This window comes from Rhopilema esculentum, chromosome 11, assembly GCF_057945365.1.
Source record: "Rhopilema esculentum isolate cy_ngs chromosome 11, ASM5794536v1, whole genome shotgun sequence".
NCBI lineage: Eukaryota > Metazoa > Cnidaria > Scyphozoa > Rhizostomeae > Rhizostomatidae > Rhopilema > Rhopilema esculentum.
In genome coordinates this window covers 4,485,054-4,510,121 of record NC_142825.1, presented here as the reverse complement: position 1 = coordinate 4,510,121, position 25,068 = coordinate 4,485,054, and the positions used below count along the sequence as shown (strand labels likewise).

Below are 25,068 nucleotides of genomic sequence, written 5' to 3'. Positions count from 1 at the left end.
ACGCATTTTCTTCGAATTCGTCACATGGTGCAAGCTTCAATAATTGTGGGATCGCAGTTAGTAGAATCTAAATCTGATCGCCAAATAAAGCTGAAAATTTTGGAAACCATCATTGGTTTGAAATTTCTCATAGCTAAACAAATACTTCGAACTTGAACAATGGCAAACCTTGGGCGATCAAGACTGATTGCAAGTTTTTTCCAGAAACAATTATCGTTAAGAGAACCTTTAAGCAATTTATTATGCAATATGCAAGCTGCAAGGTTTTTTAGCATCAATGGACAAACAAGACGTAGTAAAGAAAGCAATGCAAATGAAGAGCAAGCACCGGGGGAAGAAACAGAGATGCAGAAACTACTAGCAGAAAAAGACAAAGTTATTGCCGAGAAAGAGCAAGCGGCTGCAGATTTCAAGGTATTTTGACCAGTTGATTTCAGTGTAGTGTAGTGTTGATTTCAGGGTCCAAGTATAGAATACGAATGCTTTATTTGGTTGGTGGAAAATATTGATCGATATTAATTTTGCTGGTTTTCTTACTGATTTGTACCTGCAATGTATTCATCTTACGTAAATACATTATTATAATAGAAGGTTATTTATTCTTATATTCACCTCTTTAATATATTCTACCCTAGGATAAGTACTTGAGAGCACTAGCAGAGAACGAGAATATCATAACAAGAAACAAAAAACTAATGGAAGATGCAAAACTGTACGGTATTCAAAGTTTTGCAAAAGATTTATTGGAAGTGGCAGATATTTTAGAAAAGGCAACTGAAAGTGTACCAAAGGAAGAATTAGCTAAGAACCCACACCTAAATAGCCTATTTGAAGGATTAACAATGACTGGTACACAGTTACAAAAGGTATTTAAAACACATGGTCTAGAGAAGTTGGATCCAGTTGGTGAAAAATTTGACCCTAATTTTCATGATGCTTTGTTTATGCAGCCTTTCCCTGGCAAGGAGTCTGGAACTGTAGCAGTTGTTACAAAGATAGGTTACAAATTACATGGTAGGCCATTAAGAGCAGCTCTAGTAGGGGTTGTGCAGTAAAAATTGTTTGAAATGATATGTTTCTGACCTGGTGGTGCATTATTAAAAATTGTGTAGTAACATATAAGCAGCAGCAATTTTGTATTTCAAGAAAAATAAAAATGGAAACAAATGAAATACCTTATTCAAATATGGAAGATATTTCTGTAACATTCTACAAAATACAGATTAAAGAACACTAAATTTATATCTAGAAAGAATTCAAAGGGTTACCTTCAAGAAGCATTTCTACATCAAACAACCTCTTTGTGAAGTTTTTTTTAACATATAATCTTGGAATAAAATAAAAAGTGGAAAACTGTTATAGATGCTTAATAAAGAAGCTCCAATGTGACTGGGAGTCGAATCTAAATCAACTTTGTAAGTGCCAATGATAATCAAAAATGTATATATTTTAGTGATATATAATATAGGTATGATTGTATCCTTTTGTTTCAAAAATACTTTTATTTTAAATTCTTGCTACAAAATATTATAAGTATCACAGATAGTAAACAGAAATAATCTCATCAAATAGTCTATACTTTCAATTTAACTTTCTGGAAAAACAAGAACAAAACAAACTTACTGACATCTAAATTTAAACTTTCTGAACATACGATCGAAAGCAATGTATAATATACAACTACAAGTTAATTTGATTTATATTTACACTCGTGAATGGCTACTCGACACTAACAAAACCAAAGCAACTCTTTACAAAGGATGGTACTAGGCATTTCCAGCTTAATAATTTTCATTTTTGTACCAAAAGCCAACCAAATGTTTATTGAAATTATTACTAAATATTTGTTTGTACAGCAAATGGAGTTTATAAAGGTAAAAAACTAATTTTTGTTTAAACAAGGTTGTTTCCATACATTACAAAACAGCAACAAAAATAATTTTCAGTGTTTTCTAGATAACTAACATTTTATACTGCTCTCTTTCATCTGTACAGTCTTTCTGATCTTTTCTACTTCTTCTTCCACTCTTCTCAATTCATTAACTGTATCCAATGGTGGTGCTTTTGACATAAGGGCATTCACCAATCTTTTCCTTTAAAAATAGTTATATAATCAAATTGTGAATACAAAGTAATATTGCTAAAGGATAATTTAAAGAACAGAAATGTCAACCCTAACAATCCTGATGCAGCTGTGATCTAGCTTACCTAATTTTTATAAGTATGCTCTAGGGTAGCATATAATAATAATAATAATAATATAATAATAATAATGGTACAATCGAGCATATCCACTACAAATGTGGCTCTTCAACTCTAAAATTAAAGGAAAATGAAATTACAGGTTCAAAAGTTAACAACAGTTACATAATTAGAAAAAAAGAAGAAATAATGTTTTTTAGTCCAATTTGTTGCTCGCTTTTTCAAATAAATGCTTCTTAAAGTTGGAACAAAATGTCGTAAAGCTAGACTGAGATATTATTGATCCAGGTAAGGCGTTAAAGCACTTTGCAGCGGCATCTTCAAAAGTTTCTGCTATTAGTGATGGCCTTATACGAGTTTCGTTACTACTTTGCAGTACTCTGTTACAAGTTCGCAGCTCAAGTTTATTAATTGTAGGCCAGTTAGTGTTGTGAATTGCCTTGAAAGTCAGTTTTAATAGGTTGAATTCCCGTCTTTCTGCAATTGGTAGCCAACCAAGTTTCAAGATATCTTTTTTATGGGCATAACGTTTAAGTACGAAGCTTGCCACAGCCTTCTGTAGTCGCTGCAGTAATATATATATATATATATATATATATATATATATATATATATATATATATATATATATATATATATATATATATATATATATATATATATATATATATATAATCATAAGGCAAATGCTGACAGGAGGAAAATTCTTTCCACAAGGGTGCTGCCCAATTGTATTGAACTACTCTTGGTCGGAATCGAACTCCAGTTTGCTGCGTCGAAAACCCCCGCTCATTCCACTGAGCCAAACGGCCCAATGAAATGAGCGATGAATCTCCGAAGCCAACACTGGAGATCTCACCGTAGCCAAGGCAGTTTTTAGTTTCTTCTGTTTCGGCTTTAAAGCCTTCATCAGAGCCATTTAAACCATAGATATATAATCATAAGGCAAATGCTGACAGGAGGAAAATTCTTTCCACAAGGGTGCTGCCCAATTGTATTGAACTACTCTTGGTCGGAATCGAACTCCAGTTTGCTGCGTCGAAAACCCCCGCTCATTCCACTGAGCCAAACGGCCCAATGAAATGAGCGATGAATCTCCGAAGCCAACACTGGAGATCTCACCGTAGCCAAGGCAGTTTTTAGTTTCTTCTGTTTCGGCTTTAAAGCCTTCATCAGAGCCATTTAAACCATAGATATATAATCATAAGGCAAATGCTGACAGGAGGAAAATTCTTTCCACAAGGGTGCTGCCCAATTGTATTGAACTACTCTTGGTCGGAATCGAACTCCAGTTTGCTGCGTCGAAAACCCCCGCTCATTCCACTGAGCCAAACGGCCCAATGAAATGAGCGATGAATCTCCGAAGCCAACACTGGAGATCTCACCGTAGCCAAGGCAGTTTTTAGTTTCTTCTGTTTCGGCTTTAAAGCCTTCATCAGAGCCATTTAAACCATAGATAATATATATATATATATAGATATATATATATATATATATATATATAGCACCTGAAATAGGCAAACCACTAAAATCAACAGTGAATCATTTAAAAGCTATTGAATGTTAAATTTTTCTTTAGAAAAAATAAAACTTTCAAAAAAAGAGACAATAATAGCCCAACATTACAACCAGTGTGTTCTTAAAAAAGAGGTCACAATACACCAATTCAACAATTAGCCATGGCAACTATTGATACTAAAGCTATACAAAAAACCGAAGACTTCTGTAATTGAATATGTAATACATACCTTCGAAACTGCATGGCTTGTAATAGCAGGCGGAGTTCCTCAAGTTCAAGTTCTAAAGTCTGTAAATAAGATGTAAAAATTTCACAAGTTGTGTGCTGAAGTAATTTCAAAGGAAATTACTGTTATTCAAAAGCCATAGGTTCTTGCCAAGCAATAAAAAAATTTCATTTGGTGGAAAATTTGATGTCATGACATTGGGGACATATCTGAAAATTAATAATAAGTATCATAACAAAGAAAAAAGATATAATGCTTGAAACATTTGACAATTTTTTTGTTACATCATGACGATTTGATAAATAAACAAATCAGATATTAGACAATTCCTTGTTTTACCATTAAATAGACAAGTCAATTATATTAAATTAATTTAAACATTTCAACTCTAGCTAGAGTCATCTTCAGTATATAATTACAGTCGAAAAAACAACTATAAATGCGGAAAGGTTAAACAAAGGGGATCATAAACCATGCAATAAAGCTGTACGCCAGAGAAGCAATCTGGATGTGAGAGAAGACACAAGGAATAATAAACAAGCTAAAGAGATAAACAAGGAATAAAGGCAACCAATGAAAACAATGCGAGTAAGAAAGTCAGAACAGAATCATAGGAATAGCGGATTGTTTGGAATTAAGCGAAGGTCTGTCCCCGGGTATAAGAAGGCTTTCATGAATAAGTAGATCAAAGGAATTAATTGTTTTGGAGAGAATAGAAAAATTTTCAACAGATGCTATGTGCCTAGTTCTACAGATATGCTCGTTATGAATGGAGGAAGGGCTAGAGGTTTCAACACATTGCCCATGTTTGTTGATTCCTAGGTGCCCTCTATAACAAATAATGAGATTGTGAGATGTTTTACCACAATAAGTGGCGCTTTAGCCACTACACATAAACTTGTAAAGATCAGAAAAAGTAATCTTGTAGTAATTAAACAACACTTGGTATAGTTTTGCCTTAACTTGCTTTTTGTTAAGGAATACCTTAACAAAATGCTGAAGACCCTGGTGTAGTTTTCAGTTGTGAATTTGTTGCCTGGGCTGTTTGTTTCTGCTATATGAGTTCATTTTGCTTCCTCAAACAAGAATTGTAAAGTCCAGCTTTTTTTCTAATTTGTCATCATCCCTTCAGCAGAATTTGAAAGTCAATATGATATGTATTATACAAGTACTTTGCAAAAGTAGAAAACATCCTCAAAATATGAAACTGCATTGAAAAAATAAAAATTACCAAGGAATCACTTTCTACATCTTCACTTTCTGAAGCTATTGACTCATCAGTCTAAAAAAGGGTGAATGAATTTCAATGACCAGTGACTGACATAATTATTTGATCTTGTGCAAATTATTGTTGGAGTGAGATATGGGGTCAGATATGGGGTCAGATATGGGGTCAGATATGGGGTGATATGGGGTCAGAACAATCAAACACAGAATCTATCTGCTATTGAATATAAAAGTTTAAAAAAATGCCAAGTTATAGCTGGAATACACATAATTCAAACTCAACTTTCACAAATATCTTGCTTAGAGAAAACACAAACAAAGTGATGTTATTTATGAAAAGAAGGCTTTTTGGTAACATGGTCATGCCCTAATTGAATACAAAAGGGAAGCTTTGAAATGTTAACAACATCATACTGGATAACAAATATTAATCAACAAAGCATTGGGTGTTCACTGCAAAAACGTTAATCTCATTTCAAAGCTGTCCTTTTATATTCAATAAAGACATGACCATTTTAGCAACAAGCCTTCTTTTCAGATTATCAACATCATACATTTATCAACATTTAAATTATATTATTCATATTATGCTTTAAATTTTTGTTAAATTAACTAAAGGACATGACACAATCAGGGTAATGAACTAAAGGATGGGATTTTGCTCCTGACATACTGGTTGTTACATATTAACTCTTGCTGAATATCACAGTTCACAGAAAAAAGATTTACCTCCCAATAGTCTGCAGGTGAATTCTTATAGCAACTAATTTCATCCTTTATAACTGTCTTGAGCATTTCTGATTTATGCTTGAAGGCATCTAGGATTTTTGGCAAGCTTGGAAAATAAAATAACAAGGATATTCAGATAAGAAAAAATATCAAAAAACTCAAATCAATAGTCTTAAACTCATTTTTTTCTCAGATGAAGAATTTGATTTATCCTTAAACAGTCTTCGTAAATAGGATATCACCATGCGTGTGGCAAACTACACGCATTATTTCTTTCATGCCTGCGATTCACACTCTTAAAAATCAGGCTATTTCGGTCCCAGTTTAAACAGTCCTGTTCAAAAACGGAACCGCGACGGTACAAAATTCGTTTTCTTTCGTAACAGGCTCAAAACCATTCCGGATGGCAGAGCAAAATTAGCTCGGCTCCAGAGTGCTAGCGTTAACGAAAGGGCGAGCCGCGCCCGTTTTGTCACGGTTCCAAACGTGCACGCAGGGCCGCCTAGAGAATTTGGAGGCCCTGGGGCAAAAGCAGAGAATTAGGGCCCTGCGAGCGTAGCGAACAGAAAAAATTTGCGACCACGACCTTTAAACAAGCTTAAATTCGTTCATTCGCTTAAAATATTTTACTGTTTATGGGCATAATTTTGGTACTTTTAATCAGTTTCATTTCAAAACAGAATTCATTACTTTCTAAGGCCCCCTACACCTCAAGGCCCTGGGGCAATTTGCACAGAGCTTGAGTGTTTCTGCTGTGTTCATTCCGAGAACATTCGATATTACAGGGCAACTATAGGGAAGTATTGATTGGTACAATGGCATGGATTAAGGGGGATCAAAGGGCGGGGCGAAACCCCACCCCCCCTGTACAGCTAAACTGCTGTTTTGTCGGAAAATTTCTGATCTGATCAGAAATTTACAGGGTTCTCTATTTAAATCCAAATCTTACATTTTGAGAGAAAATATTTCAAAGCTGAATATGGTGATCTCTTCTGTTGTTCTGAATAAGATTGGCAATCTCTTTCAATAAGGAATAGAACTTAAAAATGCTTTTTTTAGAGGAAAAGATAAGAGAAATCTACGAGTAGTATGATCGTATGTCATAAGACACGTGACTTACGTGAAGTTATGTACAAAATTTTGAAAAAATAAAATATCTTATAAATGTTCTGTCGGAAAATCGAAATTTCTCGTGAATTTTCCTATCTACACCACTAGATTAGTATTAACATTGATTGTCGGGAAATCTTCTTTCTGCGGGTCTATTCGTCGCCTGCCTCTCTGTTCTATGATGAAAAAGCCCATCTTCCTTTGAGCAATTTTATCGATATTTTCCCCGATAATGGCGAAAACGGGAAAGTAAAAGTCTTGGACACTGCCTAACGACCGCCATGTTTCTGGGAGAATTTGAACAAAGCAAAGCGATAAGCCACGATAGAGAGCAAAATAGGCACTATTTGAAGAATTAGCCGATGTTGCTGAGCTAATGAAAAACAAAACTTCCAATATTTCGTTGAAGAAAACAATTTTATTGAGGTCCAAAACGACGGTCAAATATACAACTTATGCGTGCGATCAATCGCTCGCATTATTGGTGCCATGTGTGTGCCAATGCGTGTGCCGATGCGTTTGCCGATGCGTGTGCCGATGCGTCCGCGTACGATCGCACGCATTAAACGACGAAGACTGCTTAAAAACAAAATTATCTTTAGTTTTAAGGCAAATGAGTCCTCCATTTCGCACAGATCTATTATTATCAGTGGGGAATTACCTTTCAGAAAATAAGATAAAACTAGTGATTCAAAAGGGACCCACAACACATGACCCACTTAGTGCAGCAATACTCTAAACAGGAATCGCAGAAAATGTGGGCAGTGCAAGAGGGCTTAGGTCCAAATAATTTCCTAAAGCATTTAGAACCCGAACACTGTCTCGTCTTTATGCATGACACATTCTGAAACTTTGTACTCTCCTACCCTCTAACCCATTATATGCTACCCAAACTTCAAATTTCCCTCTCTTGTTTTATTCTACTTGCTGATTCCCTTTAGGTTTTGCTGGTTCATTAAACAGTTATATCAATAACAACAGTGTGCAAAATCTTAAGTAATAATTACCTTTCAAGCTCGTATAATGTCAAAAATTCTTTGACTTCTCCATCACTCGCCATGTCTTTTACTTTTTCTCTAAAACAATACGTTAACAATAAAAGGCTCTGCAGAAAAAACCCTTCCAATTCTGGATTCTGTCACCAACTTTACACCTTAAAATAGCGCAGAAAGCAGAAGTACCATAAATCCTCGAATTGACCCACCTCGAAAAAGCCCCCCCCCTTGAATAAGCCCCCTCCCTAGAAATACAAATTTTCATTAGGCCCCACTCGAATAAGCCCCCACTGCTATTTTAAATCCTCAAATTGGCCCCTTTTGATTTGTTGATTTTTGCTAAATTTGGGATGAAACCAATCTGAGACATCTCTTTGCTTCTGTAATTAGTTGAACCCCTTACAAAATGAAAACGCTGTGCAGATTCGATAAAACAAAGGCAAACTACCTGCAGTATAGCATGCTGGTGCACTACAGCATTCCCATATGAACAGTGCCCCAAATACAAGATGAAATGAAAACGGCAACAACAACATGTAAGGTGTTATCGTTTAAACAGGGCCTAAGAATTTTTCCTGTTAAGATGGTAACTCGAAGCCTTGACAAGGCGTGTGATAATCTTCACACAATTTATATTTTGCATTTTTTAAACTATGTGCTTAAAATTACCTCTTCTACATATTAAAGTATACGATGTACGGTGTACGCAAATGCAGTGTACGCAGGTATTTTTAACCATTCAGATGACAGAAAGGACTGCAGACCTAATGCAAACATTAGGCTTAGATGAGCAGGGATTTTAGAGCACTGCAACAACATTTTCCAATTGAAAATATTTACTGTTAGCTTGAGAAGTTTTGACAATGATCATATTTATTAGTTTATGCACTTCTTAAGGTCGAACAGCATCTGAGTCATGTTATTTCATTGCATAAAAAGGTAGGTAGGTCAACTTACATTTCAAGGCTTTCAAACAGGGATTCATTATCTTCCCTGGTGATGACAATCGATGTCACTGCAACCTTTTGTTGTCTAAGCTGCAAAGGACGAGCAAAATTTAATTTCACATTATGCTTACGGGTCTTTCATGAAGTGCTTGGTTCTGTATAGGCAGAGCTGTACACTCTTTTTGGTGTATAGAATAGGACATATTAAGTTGTCACTGCAAGTTTCGCACTCAGTCTGATCATCGGGCAATGAGCGTAGTGTAATTTCAGCTTAATGTGTTTTGAAGTATAAATGTATGGTTTACAAAATTTTTCTTAATAAGTCTATATCACACTTAATCTATAATAGCTTATCCAGACTGTCAATCTACTTAAACTGTTCAGGAAAATCATTACTTTTAAGATTAAATACTAGTATATCGTATATGGTAAGCTATTCGTTGTTTGTCTTTATGGTGCCAACTTCCATGACTATTTCAAAATGAGCAACAAAGGCACTATGTACGTTTTGTAACTTGTAAGATTTCTGCCTTACAACTTGCAACTTTTGTTGTTTTAAGGGAATCTTCAGCCAGTAAGACCCATAACATAATAACTTACCATTTGCCTTAGGATATCTTTGTGCCAAAGGAGAGCTGCCACCTCACCTCGTGTTACATATGGCTTGCCTTCATAATTCAAAATATGCAGCTGGTATGGTTCTGGAACTTGGAGCCTTGAATGAAAACAGAAACCTACATTTTTGGGTCTTAGAAAGCTTGGTCAATCGTTCAAAGCCTAACTAAGTGAACCTCTTTGAAGAAGATGCGAGAGATAGGGAATCCAAAAAAAAACACAATTTGGACAAGATTTTTGTCATGGCAGGTATCAAAAAGGTTTCTGCTCGCATTTGCTGGGGATGTATGTTTGTTAATAGGCAACCCACAAGCAGGCCTGGCTGTTTGAGGCAAGTGATAGTTCACGCTCACCTCCACATTACCCTCAGAACCTGAGACGAGCTGTGAATTGCTCTCCTAAACTAAACAAGAAGGGAGAATCGCTCTCCTTGAATTTCCATTCATTTTCATTTTCTTGGAATCCTGAAAAACTTTTTTAACAATCTCATGTGTTAATTGTTTCATTTTTTTAACAACAATTTCTTCTGTGTTCACACTCTTACTATAGATTTTTTTCCTGTCAGGCGCTTTATCATAAAGCTTTTATGTTATGATAGTCACGAATCAATTTGGAAATGGATAGTAAATCGAAACATAAATTTTTAGAGCCCAGAAACATTCTAACTTACAAAAAGAGGAATAATCTTGGTTGGAAAGTCGTAAAAAGTGGCAAGAAATTGGTGGAAAAATCGAAGAAAATTGTAACTTTTGTAACAAAGATTTTGTACTTTTACATCCTTTGTGCAAAGAGGTTGTCAGAGGTGGGGTAACAGCATACAAGAATGGAACAAATGTAGTGAAAAAGTAAACCAGCGTAATTTCAGCATTTATCCAGCAGCATTTATCCACATCGACATGTACCGATATCTAAATGATAACTAACTTCAAACGGTTATCTTAGCAGATGGTTCAGGAGCAATAGAAACGAACACAAAAACCAAAGGCGTGCTTAAAACGTAGCAGCCTTGTGACATGTTTTTTTCAAAATTGACAGTAACAGTGATGCTCTAGATTTTGCAGGGCCTGCATCTCTTGCGTTTATGCCATACGAAATCGTTATAACACCATCGCCATGCTACTGAGCAACATTAGCAACTGAGCAACCAAGCGATTCACAGCTCACCTACAAGAATATTAAATGTCTAGGCCTGCCAGTAAGCCCTAGACTTTGGGCCACTCAATACTCTAACAAAGATGAATTAATCTATAAACAGACATAGCCATAAGAATTTTGGCAGGCAGGCGGTAAACTGCTTTCCATATTTGAGTCAGGTGGCGATTTTTACCAAATGTAAAATTAATCAATAAAGTACTTTCAAGGCATCTATAAAATAACAAGCAAGTTAGAAAGAAAATATTAAAGGCAAGAGGTCTTAAAACAAAAACTGAAATATAAAATTGTGCAGCTTAGGTTGTTGATATCGTGTTTTATTTAAATGCATGACTTGTTTAATGATGTGGTGTTCTTGGTGTTCAGTCTGCGAGATAGTCTCAGTAAAAAGATGTCAAGGCATGATAGTTCACAAAGTGACCGAATATCAACGCCAATGCTAAGGATCAGGCCAGATCAAACAAGTGCTTGGTAAGAAAACTGTGTTTGCTATTCTTACAAGTAGTTGAGGAGCGGCCAAAATGTTTTTAGAATAGACAAAAAAATCTGAATTTCAAAAAGTATTTGTATATGAGTAGACAGGGCATTGAAAAACACACAAGAGACAAAATTCAAACTTAGCAGTAATTCGTGGAAAATGACACTTGATATTTCTATGCGATCAACATTAACAAAATATGTTTTCCAAATTGATAGAATTTTAAGATGTAACAAGTATTCTGTAGCTTAAGATGCCAGGAAAATTCAAGGTGGGCAGTGAAAATAAAAATTGGTGGAGAGGCAGGTGATTGATCGCCTTCCCGAGCAATTTAGGAGGGTGCTGGGGGGCAAGTGGTTGATCGCTTGCCTGAAATGGTCAGACCTGTTGAAAGGCAAAAAGTTAGGCCCCTATATTATGTGATGGTATTTCCTCAAATGATTGATAGAGGCTCGTGACCTCAAACATACAACAAAATCCCTAAGTATAATTCCAACCTAGCAACCAAGCTTTCAACAGTCATGTGCTCGCGTTTCTGACTGGCCTATTTCGATCCACAACTGGGTATATATATTTCCTAGCGTAGAGTTTTCGGTCTGTGTTTTGACGCTATAAACTCTGAAGGGTATCAGACGAAAAGCTTTAGTTTTCTCAAATGTTTGTTTTTTTCAAAGCCACTTTCAAAGACCGATGAAGTTGGTTGAAAATGGCGGTGGTAAAGATTATAAAGATGATGTTGTCAAAAATGCAAAAAAATAAATCAGGCAACCTTTTGAATTTGAGCATATCACTAGGTCTCCTCTCCTCATCAGCTGATTCTTCAGCAGTCTCATTCTCCGACCTAACTGCAGCTTGCTCCTCTGCTTCTCTTGGTTCAGTGCCATTATTGCCCAAAACTTGTTCATTTGTCTCCTCATCCGAGCTAGTCTTTCCATCAAGCTCTGAATTGATACACTCTATTAACGAGTCTATACTTGATGTCTTTTTAAGCTCCCTTGGCTGTTCTTGCTCATGCATCTGAAATCCGGCAACTCCTGATGTAACTGGGTTGAAGACAAAGTGCTGTGGTTGATATGTTGCTGGCAGCGTAGCTGGGAGACTGCTCATTTGTATCAGTCTTAAAATGTAAAAATGTTTTGTCAATGATAGAATAATATAAAATGCAACGCATCTACTTAAAGAGAATAATTTCAAAACACTTGATTACCAAATCAAAATTTATAAACTTTACCTCTGTTGCTGATTTATTACAGCTTGCTGCATGACTTGGGCAGGAAAGACTTGTTGACCTTTAAAGAAAAAAATCAATCAGCAATATGGTATTTACAAAAAATTATCTTTGTAACTGCCAAGCTCAACTAATGCAACCACATTCAAATTGATCGCCTGATAATTTAAAGTTTTCCAGTTTCAAACACACATTTTCCTATTTCAATATCTAAATTTTATTTAAGTTTATTCTATGTTGTAGTAGCTATTTCAAACTTTTCATCATTCAAACAATTTTTGCTTTCCCAAGAAAAATAAGTTATTCTAATCCATGGCATTTTTGGTGTCCCTGACTTACCTCTAGACAAATATGTACAACTTTTAAAGGTACTATGTCCCGTCAGTCAAACATTTAGAGTTAACGATAGGCATTGCAGTTCGCTTATGATCGAGAAAACATTGAGAATTAGCTGGCTGAATACGTAACAATAGGTTTATTGTTTATTCCAACAACCAATGAGAAATTTAAATGGCCAGCGAAATGCATCAGGATATGTCCTTTTAAGCACAGCTGCGGCACATGCGTGGTACTGAAATGAAAACTTTATAAAAAACTCACTTTGCTGCATTGATGAATAAAGCATGTTCGTCAACTGCATGGAATTCATCAATGCAATTTGCTGCTGTAGTGCCTGCAAACTTGCAGCATTATTAGCAAATGATGTTGTTTGAAGCAGAGGTGAAATTGGATTTGGCATGAGAGGAGACACCGGTTTTGCAGCATGACTTGCTTGTCCCATTCCTAGAAAATATGCAGCAAATGAAACACAGATTCTATTTTGTACTCAATGTTAAAACAACACTCAAAATTCCAAAAAATATTGTACAACACATACCGTAAAAATATATCACACCCTCAAAATATTTGGTACTGAGATAGCATCTAATGACCATTTCTGTATGTTAACATTTTCAACACACTTGTATTAAAATTTGGTGCAAAAACAACATCAAGATATGAAAAAACATTTCGGACACAATAGAGAAAATGCTAACAATTTTTGTGCTAAGAACTTGCGAAGAAATATTCTTTCATCCTCATTATAAGTGTTATCAATTCATGCTTATTTTCCAAAAATACTAAAACACGTAAAATTTTGTTCCATAAGTCTTCTTAAGGCCTCGTTCAAGAGGTTTTATGACTAATGAGGATCAAAAATTGCATAAAGCCCGTTTTCTATTTCACAAAGAAAATAAAACGGATAAGAATACTACTTAAATTTTCAATTACAATTACAGATAAGTTTTTCAGTCTATTGAGAGAATCACACCCAATACGCCCTTAAAAAGATCCCTTAAAGTAAATATTCGTACTTGTGTAAACATTCTTCTGCATATTTGACTTCACAAACCTTGTAATAAATACTTCAAGAGTCAGAAACTTTATATGTGTATACAAATGTTTACTTGCCATTTAACTGCAGATGCATCAGAGGCTCTCTTTGCATCTTATCATAGCAGGCAAGATTCTCAACAACCAATACATCATTTATGTGGACAGTTCTATTGAAATTTGTATCAGCAAGGTTCAATGACAGAATTCCATCCTAAAAAATTAATGTAAATGCAGGGGCGGATTCAGAACAAATTTGAAGGAGGGGCAGTCGGCAGTGGGGGGCGCTGAAAAATTTCCAAAAATTGGTGACGAGAGTACGCTGTATACAACAACTTCAGATCCATTTTCAGAATAAACATCATAACTTTGAGGTAATCCTTGAAGCAAATTAACTCATCGGTCTCAGAAACTTTTTCACCTTATTCTCATTCTTCAAAAGGGGCGGAAATTTCCAAACTTACTTCAACTTGTGGAGGGAGGGGCAACTGCCCCTAGTTGCCCCCCTTAAATCCGCCACTGTGTGAATCTCAAAGTAACTCTGCCCAAAAAGATGGTCAGGATGCAATTTAGGTTGGTACCCTTCACATACAAAGCCCAAACGGAAACTAAAATCCCCTTATATTCATCAAGTTTATAAGTGCAAATCACCATTCAAGTATTTATTTTAATTTATGCAATGATCCTGTTCTTTATTAAGTATTATATTCTCTTTCTCAAGTCCATAACATGACAATCAGGGCATTAAATAATTTTGAAAATGATACGCAAGAGCAGTCAGTGCACACATAAATGGCTTTTGTAAACAGCCAGTCAGTCTTTGATTCAATTATTGTCAATGAATCTCAGATCTGATACCAGATTCCCTGTACTATGGGAGTAAAGGATGTTGGCAGTGACTATAATTCCCTGTCTCTCAAGTAGTCACTCAAGACTCTCAAGTAGTCCTTAGCACAAGAAGTCACTCAAGATGTCACACAGACCCATAGCTGTATCGCTGAGTATTGACTTTGTCAGTGGCCTTTCGTTTCAAGAAATTTTAAAGTGGGTGTTTAATACAACTTTTTCTTTTTTCCTGATTTTTGGAAATCAAACAGCTATAGATAGCAACTATTTGAAGGGTGCACCAAAATTTGAGGCTTACATTAAAGTTTCAACAATTTCAATCACAAAATAAGCAAAAACGAGATTGGCTATTTGTGAGAAAGTATCAAAGCTGCCTTAAAAGAATTTAACGGCTGCAAAGAATATGTTATACAATCATGCCTACTACAGGTGCACAACACACTCTTAACTTCAGATGCCTGTTTGAAGGATAAAATAACTGGGTAGGGAAAGGTTTTGAAAAACATCAATTACAGAAAGACCATTTGAGATGCAATTTGGATCAACAAACAGTTTTTTGCAATAGCTTTTCAACAGGAGCAGAGTATATTTTTAGGAATTTTTATCACTGCATATATTCAAAATTTTTGAAAATTTGGGTGTCACCTTTAGAAAATTTTCATGACCACACCCGTCGAACTAACTGGAAAATGAAAAAAACTCGATAGCTTTTAGATACTGAACAATTTTCAAGAGATTTCATAGATTATGATCACTGCTACTGTTATGTTCTCGTTTTAACATTGTAATTCTGTTTTGTAAGCTTTATGTGTCTACTGGCAGTTGCTGAAATTTTGCTTTTTCAATGCCAAAAATCTCTGTATTCTAGTTTCATCACTACACAAAATTTGAGTTTATCACTGCACAATAACGATTTATCACTACACAAATTGGTTATCACTGCACGTTAAAATAAACCCTGAACAGGAGCTTAATGTAGTTACGAACACTCATTAACTTTGCGTATGTGAAGGTTGATATATGAACAACTGGATGTGATAGAATATGTCTTAATTTGCAAAAAGGTACCACAATAAATTGCACCCATGCAGTTGCAAATTTACGAATTAGCCCCCACCCTAAAGAATTTTCCATGAATAGGCCCTCTTCCTCCAAGAAGCCCTGAACAACAATAGGCATAGTATCCTGGTATATCTTCATTTCTAAGCGCACTGACAAGCCTTAAATAGAACAAGAAAATTGGCCCTGCTCATACCTTTGGTTGCTGTAAGAAAGACCCTACCTTCGAAAAAGCCCCCCTCAAAAAAACCCCATTTCAAAATTTTGTTTGACTAAAAGGCCCCTAGAGCCTATTTCGAGGACTGTACATAATAATTACTTTACATAACGACCGTGAAAACATAAAGCCACCGGCATTTTATTCTAAAAACTCCGCCTTCCTGTCATTTTTATTCTTTAGAAATCTTATGTGTATACTTGCCTGCAGGAGCAATCCTTTGTCTAATTGATTCAAAATTGATATAAATCAAACAGTAAGAGGATGTCAGGAGACTATATTATCTATTCATCAAACTTTAAATAACCCTGAAAATGGAACTATTTCGTGAAAAATCTATTTGATGCAAAAACTCTGAATGATTCATACAAATTTTTTTGATTAGCTTTTAATCAATTGAACTGTTGGCTACATGATACATTTTTAGGTGGCACACACTAAAAATAAAGAAAGAATGGCTGTTTATAAGCTTAAACTGCTTACCTCATAATTGTGAATCTTGCCAAGTAAAACTTTATCTTTGCTTAATTCAAAGAACCGTGTAGATGCTTCTTGTGCCCATGTGTTCTGCCAAAAAACGACCTTGCATCAAAAATACATACTAGTTTCATAGAAATGGAGCGAAACTACTCAATGCTGGTTTAATATATAATAAAGATTGAGATATTTAATTCTATTGACATATTGTCAAACAAACTTTAGCGATTCACACTTGGTGCCTGATCGTAAAAAGTTAATTGAGCTGCAAACTATTCATTTGATAAACATAAGCTTAATTTTGCTTATTATGGTAGCTTTCTGAGGTAAAGGCATTGATGCTGTAGCTTTAAATCTTCAAATAAACCGTCAACTTTAGCTACTATGCAGAGTTTTTTGGAAACCAAGTAAACAAGTTGACTACTAAAAATTCCCAAAGAGCAAAATAAGAAACGCCATGCATTTTCAAGGTGAAAAAATGATCAAAGTACATTGAAGAGTAAGTATACATCGTTTAAAAAAGTTAGTAAGAATTACAACAAGAATGCAAGATATCAAGAAATTAACTTAATCAGTGTTAGGAAGGAAAATGAATGCTGATCAAATAAAATTTAATCAGATGGGTGTATTTAATTGCTTTGGGTCCGAATTATTGTGCTTATTTCGTATGCTTTCTCCACACTGTTTTCTTCTCCCGTTCCTCCCTCCCCTTTTGATATCAAGCGTAGTGTGTTTCTTCAAATCCTTGTTTATTCCATTGTATTAGGCTAGGGCCTATTTACATCACGGGGTTCATTTCAAAGTTCTTGTTATTTTTCGTTTAGGAAAGGCTAGGCTCTTAATTCAGTCATGTTTTCTATCTCCCTCTGATATCTAAGGTAACTAAGGTAGGACTGGTGCATCGGCTCTCTGGTGGGGAAAAGTGAATTTTTCTTGTCTATTTCCTGTCCAGAACTTTAAGCAGCTTGTAAATGGGTCTATTAAGCCATATCAAAGGTTAGGTTTCCGGATGGGTTAGGTGAAGCAACTTGTGCTGATGCACCAACAGCCTGAAGTTGCTTCCTGTGATGAGGAAATGAGCCTCAAGACCTGATTTGATGAGGGATGTGGCAATGTTTTCTGAGAAGGCTATACTATTTTAATTGGTGGAATGTATTTGCTAATGTTTTTCTCCGAGTAAGAAATTAATTAAAAATAAAAAACAAGATTTCACTAAATATACGTTGTGAAGCTAAAAAAAGCTCGATATATTCAGTGACATTTGGAAAATCCCCATTTGAATTCAAACCTTCCCAAGACTATTGGCATGCAAGTAATAGACAACAAGAGAGTTGACGAAGTTCAAGATATCATTGGGTCTTAGGGGAACCCTGAACCCCCTACCTTTGGCATGACTTCAAAAGAATTGTATTCTTACCGAGTTGAGGGGCTTGATATTCGCGAGAGATCCTTTGAGGCCCATGGCAGGCAGCTCAAGAAAGTCCTTTCGTAGCAGCCTCAGGTTGGTTGATCTAACAGTCGCTTTGTCTCCGTAATCTGTGAAGATGACCTGAAAGCAAAACACGACCAAATCATTGGTTGAGAATACTTTCATGAAGAAACTCTAAACATCACAATCACAAGAAATTAAACAGATATCATTTTGTTCAAGGAATTTAGCAATAACTTTCTCAAGGAAAGCAGCAAGTTACCTCAACTTCTTCACTATCTGAAAGAGAATGAACAATCATTGCCCTGTACCATTCACCATCTTCTTCGTACACTGCACAGCACACCTATGCATGGGAAAGTATTGCTTAACAACATAAAGCAGACACCAGACTTATTGTAAACTGTGTGTTATAACAACACAACATATTGCCAACTTTTGCTACAGTTTCAATAATATACAAGAATAAAGAGCGATATCGCTAGAGTACTAGCAGCTAGTGTTTCGATTCACTTGTAATTGCCGACCAGAACAAAATAAAGTCTTTCTTTTAAATTACTATTTCTTTCTGGGATTTTAGTAATTTCACAGTATAATGAAAGAATTAGCCATGCGTATCTCAAGTCAATAAAAAATGAAGCTTATGGCCATGTTCACCTCATGCATGAGCAAAATGTTGCTACCCTACAACTGAAGTCATTTTCTAAAGAAAGCTAAAACTTTGAAAGAGTAGCGAAGTAAAATAACAATACCTGGCCAGTTTTCCGATGACTTGCAGGCAACATGTAATTTTGAGAAGAAACAGTTTTGTAGAAATCGCTACAAAACAAACATATTGCAGTTAAAATTCAGTTTTAAGCCAATGACAGTTAAGAAAATAGAGGCGTGGACGCTATGGTCTTGTGATAAATTTTAGTCTGAATTTGTGCTTGTAAATATTAATGGCTTTTTAAATCATCAGTTCAAAACATCAAAAAATACATTCTAAACAAATTGCATTGTTATGGACCAATGAAATGGATATAGGTTGTGCTGCATAGACATATAGAAATAGGCGTTTAATTCTGGTTTTCTCCTGGGCTAATTCAGTGTAGGCACATCATCATTTCAATAACTGCACATCACAGTAGCTTCCTGATTAGAAACCTCAACTATCCAAAAACAAAACTGCCCACTCTAAATTCATTTTCCTGTCACTTTCTGCATTTTCAACAGGGTGTTTCTTTGAATAAAACCAATGTTAGGCCTTTTTATGCTTAAGTTACAGCCTGCCACAAATGCTAAAAATGTTTCGCTAGTTTTGGCAAAGACAGAAGTCGTCTTATCTCCCAAACAAGATATAGGGAAAACATTTTGGAATCAAAATCGTCGTCGGAAGTAGACAAAACTGTTTTTCATGAAAACACAGCAGGCTTGAACCTGACGTCCTTTACTCTACCATAGCAATTATATATTCAAATAGAAAAAGAATGCAGACCTCATTTCACTCATCAGTCTATCAAGAGATGCCTTCTGCTTACACCAATGAAAATAAAAGCAGTCAGGGCTGTTTATCTGGACAATAAATATTTCTATTTGTCCTTCTGTTGGATGCGAAAGCTTCTGATAAATTCCATCATATTTCACAGCATCAGGTGGCAGCGGATCTTCTTCTCCAATTTCTTTGACTAAAAGTATTAAAAAACTTAACTTCATGAGCACCAGTATATAATAAATATATCAATTCCACTATGACACTGTACATTACAATTCTAACTGCGGAGAAATGTCATGCTACAATGTTATTGCACAGCAATGAGATTTTAAAACTTAAATCACCAACACTACAAGAATGCCTGCATGACAAAAAGGTTTTTGTGAAGATCACATTAAGGGCAGAGTCAGGGCCACTTTTTTGAGAGGGCTAACTTTGTCTATTCCACACCTGCGTGGCTTTGGCAAGGAAAAATATGCAAGGGTTGGTGATTTACCCTTGTAGTGTTGCCACCCTTGCATATTTGAAAAATTCATGCTAACCTGCTGCTGCTGGAATAAGCAACCAGTCGCCATTGTTTACAGGCCTCTCAATTTTGACAATATCTGGTATTGAACCCATCATTGTTATCAGACTGTAATAGCCAGCTCCAGCCATGTCAAGCTCTTTTTTGAAGCATCGCTGCAAGGAAATACAATTAGTTGACGCAAATGCCAATGCAAAGGAAAATATCAAACAAGAAACAACAAATCTTCTTGCCTTTAAAAGAACAATAAACACATGCTAGCTTACAAATCTAACTCTGTAAATTTTCTTCAAACAATGTCAACAAAAGAGTTGAATATTTTTGAAAAAATATTGCAAAAAGCAGTTGCGCTTCCTAAGAAACATAGCAGCTGCAGCAAAGCTCGACTGGCATTTGGCAGACAAGCTATCATTTTTTGCCAATACTTTTATTCAAATGATTGATCCAGCAATTGATAATTTCTAGCAACTTTACAATAATCAAATCCTCTTACCTTGTATTCAAAAGGGAGTCTAGCCAGCCACATTCCATTTTTCTTTCCCTCCAGTAACTAGAACAACAAAAAGACTTTATCATCTCTGTTTGATGGAGCTTCCAGCTGGAATCATATAAGTGGGTTATTTGTGGGTTATTTGATTCTTTAGGTTCTAGAAGGTGGCTCTATAGGGGAGGGGATTTTATTGCAAAGTTGATGGGGGCAGTGGCGGCGCCAGCTACTGCCGAGTGGGAGGGTAATGGGCGTGACCAGTGAGACCACGCCCTAATCGCCTCGTTTCAGTGCATTGTACCAGGTCAAATTTCCTTAGGAAATATGATTCACCCCTACCTAGTGCTTTTTAACCCGTTTTTAAACAAAATATGTATACCATGTTTCGTAAAAAGTAGGGGGTAATTACCCCCCCCCCATACCACCCCCTGGCGCCGCCACTGGATGGGGGGATGCCTTTGAAGTCGGCAAATATCTGCAATGTATTTGAAAAAATCAAAACAAAGCACATTTCCAAGCAAATTTTCCAAGGGTTGCATTGCATATATATACCCATTTTCAAGTGCAGATACTGTGCACTGTATTTTCCTAAAAGCCAAAATTTTAATGCTTAAAGATAATTGATACAGTTTTGTACTGAACTGAGATTTATGTTAATTGAAAAGATCAAGTTTCAAGATATTTCTCAAAATTATCTAGGGGCAATGGCCATCTTGCCCTCTGTTAATATGACCATTTTTTATGTACAAAACTTACATCCTTTATCTCCATTTTTAGCTGGTCTGACACACCAGATTGTGATGTGATTCCACTCTGTTTCCTTGGCACAAACTGAGAATTTTTTATGTTTTGGGGGACTATTTCTGGTTCTAAATCCATCAATGATTTCATATCTTTTGTCAAAGCATTTCCAGGTTTCTTCTGCTTGCCTTTTAAAAAACAATTCAAAATCTATTTTTGAATATTATTTAAAGAATGTATCATAGCATTTACAAACAAATTTAAAACTGAAACATTTTCACACTTTTCTTTTATGCCTATACAAGACCTCATCCCAAGATCAACATGCCAAGATACAAGACCTTATCCCAAGATTAAATGTACATTAATTTGCAACTTATTGTATTCATTAATTACTGCCCCACCATTCAGTTTATTCTAAATAACCTCTTATTGCTGTTAATATATTCATAGCAGAATGTTTTACCCACTTCCTGCTGCCCAGATTCTTAAAACCTGTCTTTATTAAAACAAATTGACAGCTTGTTCTTTCCTCCCTCTCTTCCAATTTCTTCCTCCTTCCTCTTGTTAGGGCTTTGCTATAGGCACCTGGGACTTACCCTAATATTGCCAACAAAAAAATTAAACATATGAAGTAAAGAAACAATGAAAATTAAAACAAGCAAAGAATATTACTAAGCCAAACAATCAGATGAAACATACCACAATTTGTAGGTAGCTTAGAAATATCACTTTTGGCTGATGGCTTCTCCAAAGATTTTGATTTAGATTCCAGTGCTGATCTCTGTCTTCTTGGAGGAATATCTTTCATGTCTATTAAAGAGTTTGAGCTATCCTTTCTTTGTCCCAGAAACAAAACCTCACTATTAACTCCATTTATATTTTTCTTCACAATTCTAATACAGTCTGAGCACTCTTGAAGAAGTCGCTTCAAGGAAGGAAAACCAAGTTTTTGAAAATCAATCTCTACAGCAAATCGATTCTTGAATGCTGTGCCAAACAAACTTGCTTCTATACCTTCAGGAGATGATCTGAGAAGTTCTTTAATTTTCATTCTAACAAGTGCAGGAACAATTGGCTTTGGAGGAGGCCGTCTAACTGATTCATCAGGAGTTTTTCTAATGCTTCTAACTTTTCCAGATTTCTTTTGCTGCAAAACTAGTTTCTTTATATGTACAGTTGTGCTATCAGCAACAGCTAAAAAGGTACATACAAAAATCTGAATTCATAAACAAGAAAATATATCAACGTCTATCATAAAATGTAGTGCATTTTGCAGGTCTTTAAACTGATACAATTAATTACTCTCAAGACTGAAATACATGATCAGTTATCTACAGTATAAACTTCTCATGAAAATTGCAAAAAACCTTTTCAGCAATCAGTTTAGACTGGCCAGTCTTATGAAATGTTCAAGACATTAAACTTTACTCTTATCAATTATTGCATCATGTGCAAATTGCATGCCAAAATAAATATTTCATAATGACTATTTAAGCAAGCACGACACCTCATCAGCAGTGCCCCTTTACTTCAAAGTTCTTCCGCTTCCTTACAGCTGTTCATGCAGGACAGCTAGGTGTTTTTGACAAGTGATGTTTCATAAAAAACAAGGGGATCCTTGCAAAAGATATCTTAAATAGCAGCAAGAAGTAAACAATTGGTTAATTTTGCAGCAAAACAGGAGATCAGCCCCAAAAACTCTACCATCTTGTATATGACATTTAACTCAAGATGCAACTGAGTTTTGAGCCATTGCTTAAAAAAACATTGTTTCAGCTCATCAATTTTGTCTGATTGAATTAGCAGGTAGACCAGTCAGTCAAACCCGAATAAAAAAGATTGCTTGTTGAATCAGATTGCCAGTATATCCCTTTTAGCACAATTTTTCAATGATACCAAAATACAAGAATATTTGAACATTATCACATTTCAATATCCAGCAATAAGCTTCTCACTCTATTTAGTGATCTTATAACAATGGATTGTAATTTACTTGAATATAATGCCAATATATTTAGCTATGAAAATGGGCTAAAGGCAATTAGGGAATAGCAACAAACACTTTGTTGTTGTTTGAAATGCTCCTAGCTCTTTAATTTCAAAAACCTTTTTAGATTATTTCAAGGATTAGTCATGCAATATTGTATTGCATATCATATTCTTTTTCATAATTTTCCCATTCGTTATGATAATAGAGTTCACACAGATAATGTTGCCTGAAGGAAGTTATGCAGGCCTGTCAACTCTTCCAGTTTTGCTGGGCAAATCCAGTTTTTGCTAGCTTACAAATACAAAAAAAATCCTTTCTCAATTTTTTTAAATTTTCTTCCAGTTTCTCCTTTTTCCCCTTTAGCACAGGTATTATTATTCTGATAAAAGTTTCAAAAATTACTTTCTTCATGACAAAAAGTGTTTTGCTAGTGCTTACAAACCAGGGTGCATTCCATGTACTTAGGCCCGAAGATCTTCAGCGTACACCCAGGTTTTTTGGCGTTCAGAGTGCAAACAAATAAAAAACGAGTTTGCATACTTAAAATTTTCATTAGTTGGCATGCTAAACATGAAGCCATGTACATTGTTAACATAAAATAAAGACTAATAAACCACAGTTTTCTCTAATAATCAGTTTTCTTTGTCTGGCGCAACAATGTTTATTGTTTTACTAACTGCTTTTAAATTTTTGGCATACCTAAACAAATGTCCCGGTAGACCTTCGGCGTACAGTTGACTTACAGTTGACATGGAATGCACCCTGGCTGACAAACTAACAAAAAACACTAAAAATTGCTATGGAGAAGTTTCTTGTGATAATTTTTATGCGATAATATGTTGCTTATACAATTCAATAAATTCTGGTGATCTCTCTTTTTTTAGCCAAATCTCCTCTAATGAAATTATGAGCTATAGTTTCAATAATAACAGCTAAAATTCGACCCAAATTTTTTGTCATTTTACCATAGTTTTTTACCCCAATCAACAAAACCTTGTTTTCATCAAACTTATAGTTTGTACTTAGACTTAGACTTAGTAGTTGGACTATAAATACATCAAATGCAGTTTGAAATTTACTATAAGAAAGGACCAAACTGAGCAAAAATTTTCAAGTTGGAATAAATCCAAATTTATGTATTGCAGTAAGTAATGCAGTGCAAAAAAACAAGAAAGTGACTGCTTTTTCCTTAACGAGATAGAGAAGCGAAAAATTTATATCAATGGTAACTAAAACTCATTTAACAAACAATTTTGTACGGCGATTATGCTGCAAGTAATGATCCAGCGTAAGGCCAAGACGCCATATAATGTCTTCTCGTTTTTTTGGGCGGGATCCAAAAATTCACCTTAAAGTAAAATTATAAAAATGGGAACAATTAAAAACTAACCTTCCAGGTACATGACACCTCCAGCACGGAATACAGGGTACACAACATCGGGAATGTCTTTGATAAATTCTAACGCAGAAGAATATCCCAGTTGTTGGAATGGCAAGTGGGAGCCTATCATCGATCGATAATCTGACAACAGGTCTTGTAAACTAAGTCCTACTGGCGATGATAGCAGTAAAGACCTTACTTCTTTCTTTACATCCTCTTTTTTCTTCGGGGTCTTGTCCATTTTGAAAATTTTCACGCCTATATTCCTTTTGCCGCCATATTATTTATTGCTCTCGTACTTCTTCGATCAACCACGAGGATAAGTGTTGTTGTTGCTGTTACGAAGGTGTTTTCATAACATACCGTAAATACTCGAATTGCCGCTCCCCCTCGAATAAGCCCCCACCCTAGAACTACAAATTGTCAATAGCCCCCCCCCCTCGAAAAAGCCCCCACTGCTACGGTATATTCTCGAATTGGACCCCTTCAATTGACGGTTTTTGCCATCTGAGGTTCCCTATGGCGTTTTATTGAATTACCACGACAAATTCGTACCTTTGGTAGTAATTAATTAAATGCTCATAAAGAAATTCCTACTAAAATAAACAAGGTCTTTTAATAATGTATTCTTATTGT

At 35.5% G+C, this 25,068-nt stretch overlaps 2 protein-coding genes across 2 annotated transcripts; one reads left to right on the top strand and one right to left on the bottom strand.

The window, feature by feature from the left end:
• Nucleotides 1-159: 159 nt before the first annotated feature.
• LOC135693516 (grpE protein homolog 1, mitochondrial) lies at nucleotides 160-1,185 on the top strand. The gene is made up of 2 exons (XM_065212032.2): nucleotides 160-414; nucleotides 636-1,185. Exons 1-2 carry the CDS (start codon nucleotides 160-162, stop codon nucleotides 1,053-1,055), a joined length of 675 nt encoding a protein of 224 aa, XP_065068104.2. The 3' UTR covers nucleotides 1,056-1,185.
• Nucleotides 210-24,786, bottom strand: LOC135693514 (tudor domain-containing protein 5). Its single transcript, XM_089111162.1, has 21 exons — nucleotides 24,442-24,786; nucleotides 21,761-22,255; nucleotides 21,074-21,246; nucleotides 20,324-20,380; nucleotides 19,847-19,985; nucleotides 19,308-19,497; nucleotides 18,583-18,649; nucleotides 18,093-18,176; nucleotides 17,819-17,950; nucleotides 16,408-16,491; nucleotides 13,881-14,016; nucleotides 13,029-13,211; nucleotides 12,432-12,489; nucleotides 11,970-12,317; nucleotides 9,556-9,670; nucleotides 8,966-9,045; nucleotides 8,021-8,089; nucleotides 5,904-6,009; nucleotides 5,179-5,229; nucleotides 3,951-4,009; nucleotides 210-2,093 (listed from the first exon to the last, which is right to left on the bottom strand). The coding sequence occupies exons 1-21, from the start codon at nucleotides 24,671-24,673 to the stop codon at nucleotides 1,961-1,963; spliced, it is 2,991 nt and encodes a 996-aa protein (XP_088967288.1). The 5' UTR covers nucleotides 24,674-24,786; the 3' UTR covers nucleotides 210-1,960.
• Between the last annotated feature and the right edge of the window lie 282 nt (nucleotides 24,787-25,068).

What these genes read in the sequence shown, in the direction of transcription:
- LOC135693516 (XM_065212032.2), top strand. Translation starts at nt 160, where the DNA reads ATGGCAAACCTTGGGCGATCAAGACTGATTGCAAGTTTTTTCCAGAAA. An exon ending in AAGCGGCTGCAGATTTCAAG is followed by an intron (nt 415 to 635) that starts GTATTTTGACCA and finishes ATTCTACCCTAG; the next exon opens with GATAAGTACTTGAGAGCACT.
- LOC135693514 (XM_089111162.1), bottom strand. Translation starts at nt 24,673, where the DNA reads ATGGACAAGACCCCGAAGAAAAAAGAGGATGTAAAGAAAGAAGTAAGG. An exon ending in AGGTGTCATGTACCTGGAAG is followed by an intron (nt 22,256 to 24,441) that starts GTTAGTTTTTAA and finishes GTACCTTTTTAG; the next exon opens with CTGTTGCTGATAGCACAACT. An exon ending in GCAAGATTCACAATTATGAG is followed by an intron (nt 14,017 to 16,407) that starts GTAAGCAGTTTA and finishes TTAATTTTTTAG; the next exon opens with GATGGAATTCTGTCATTGAA.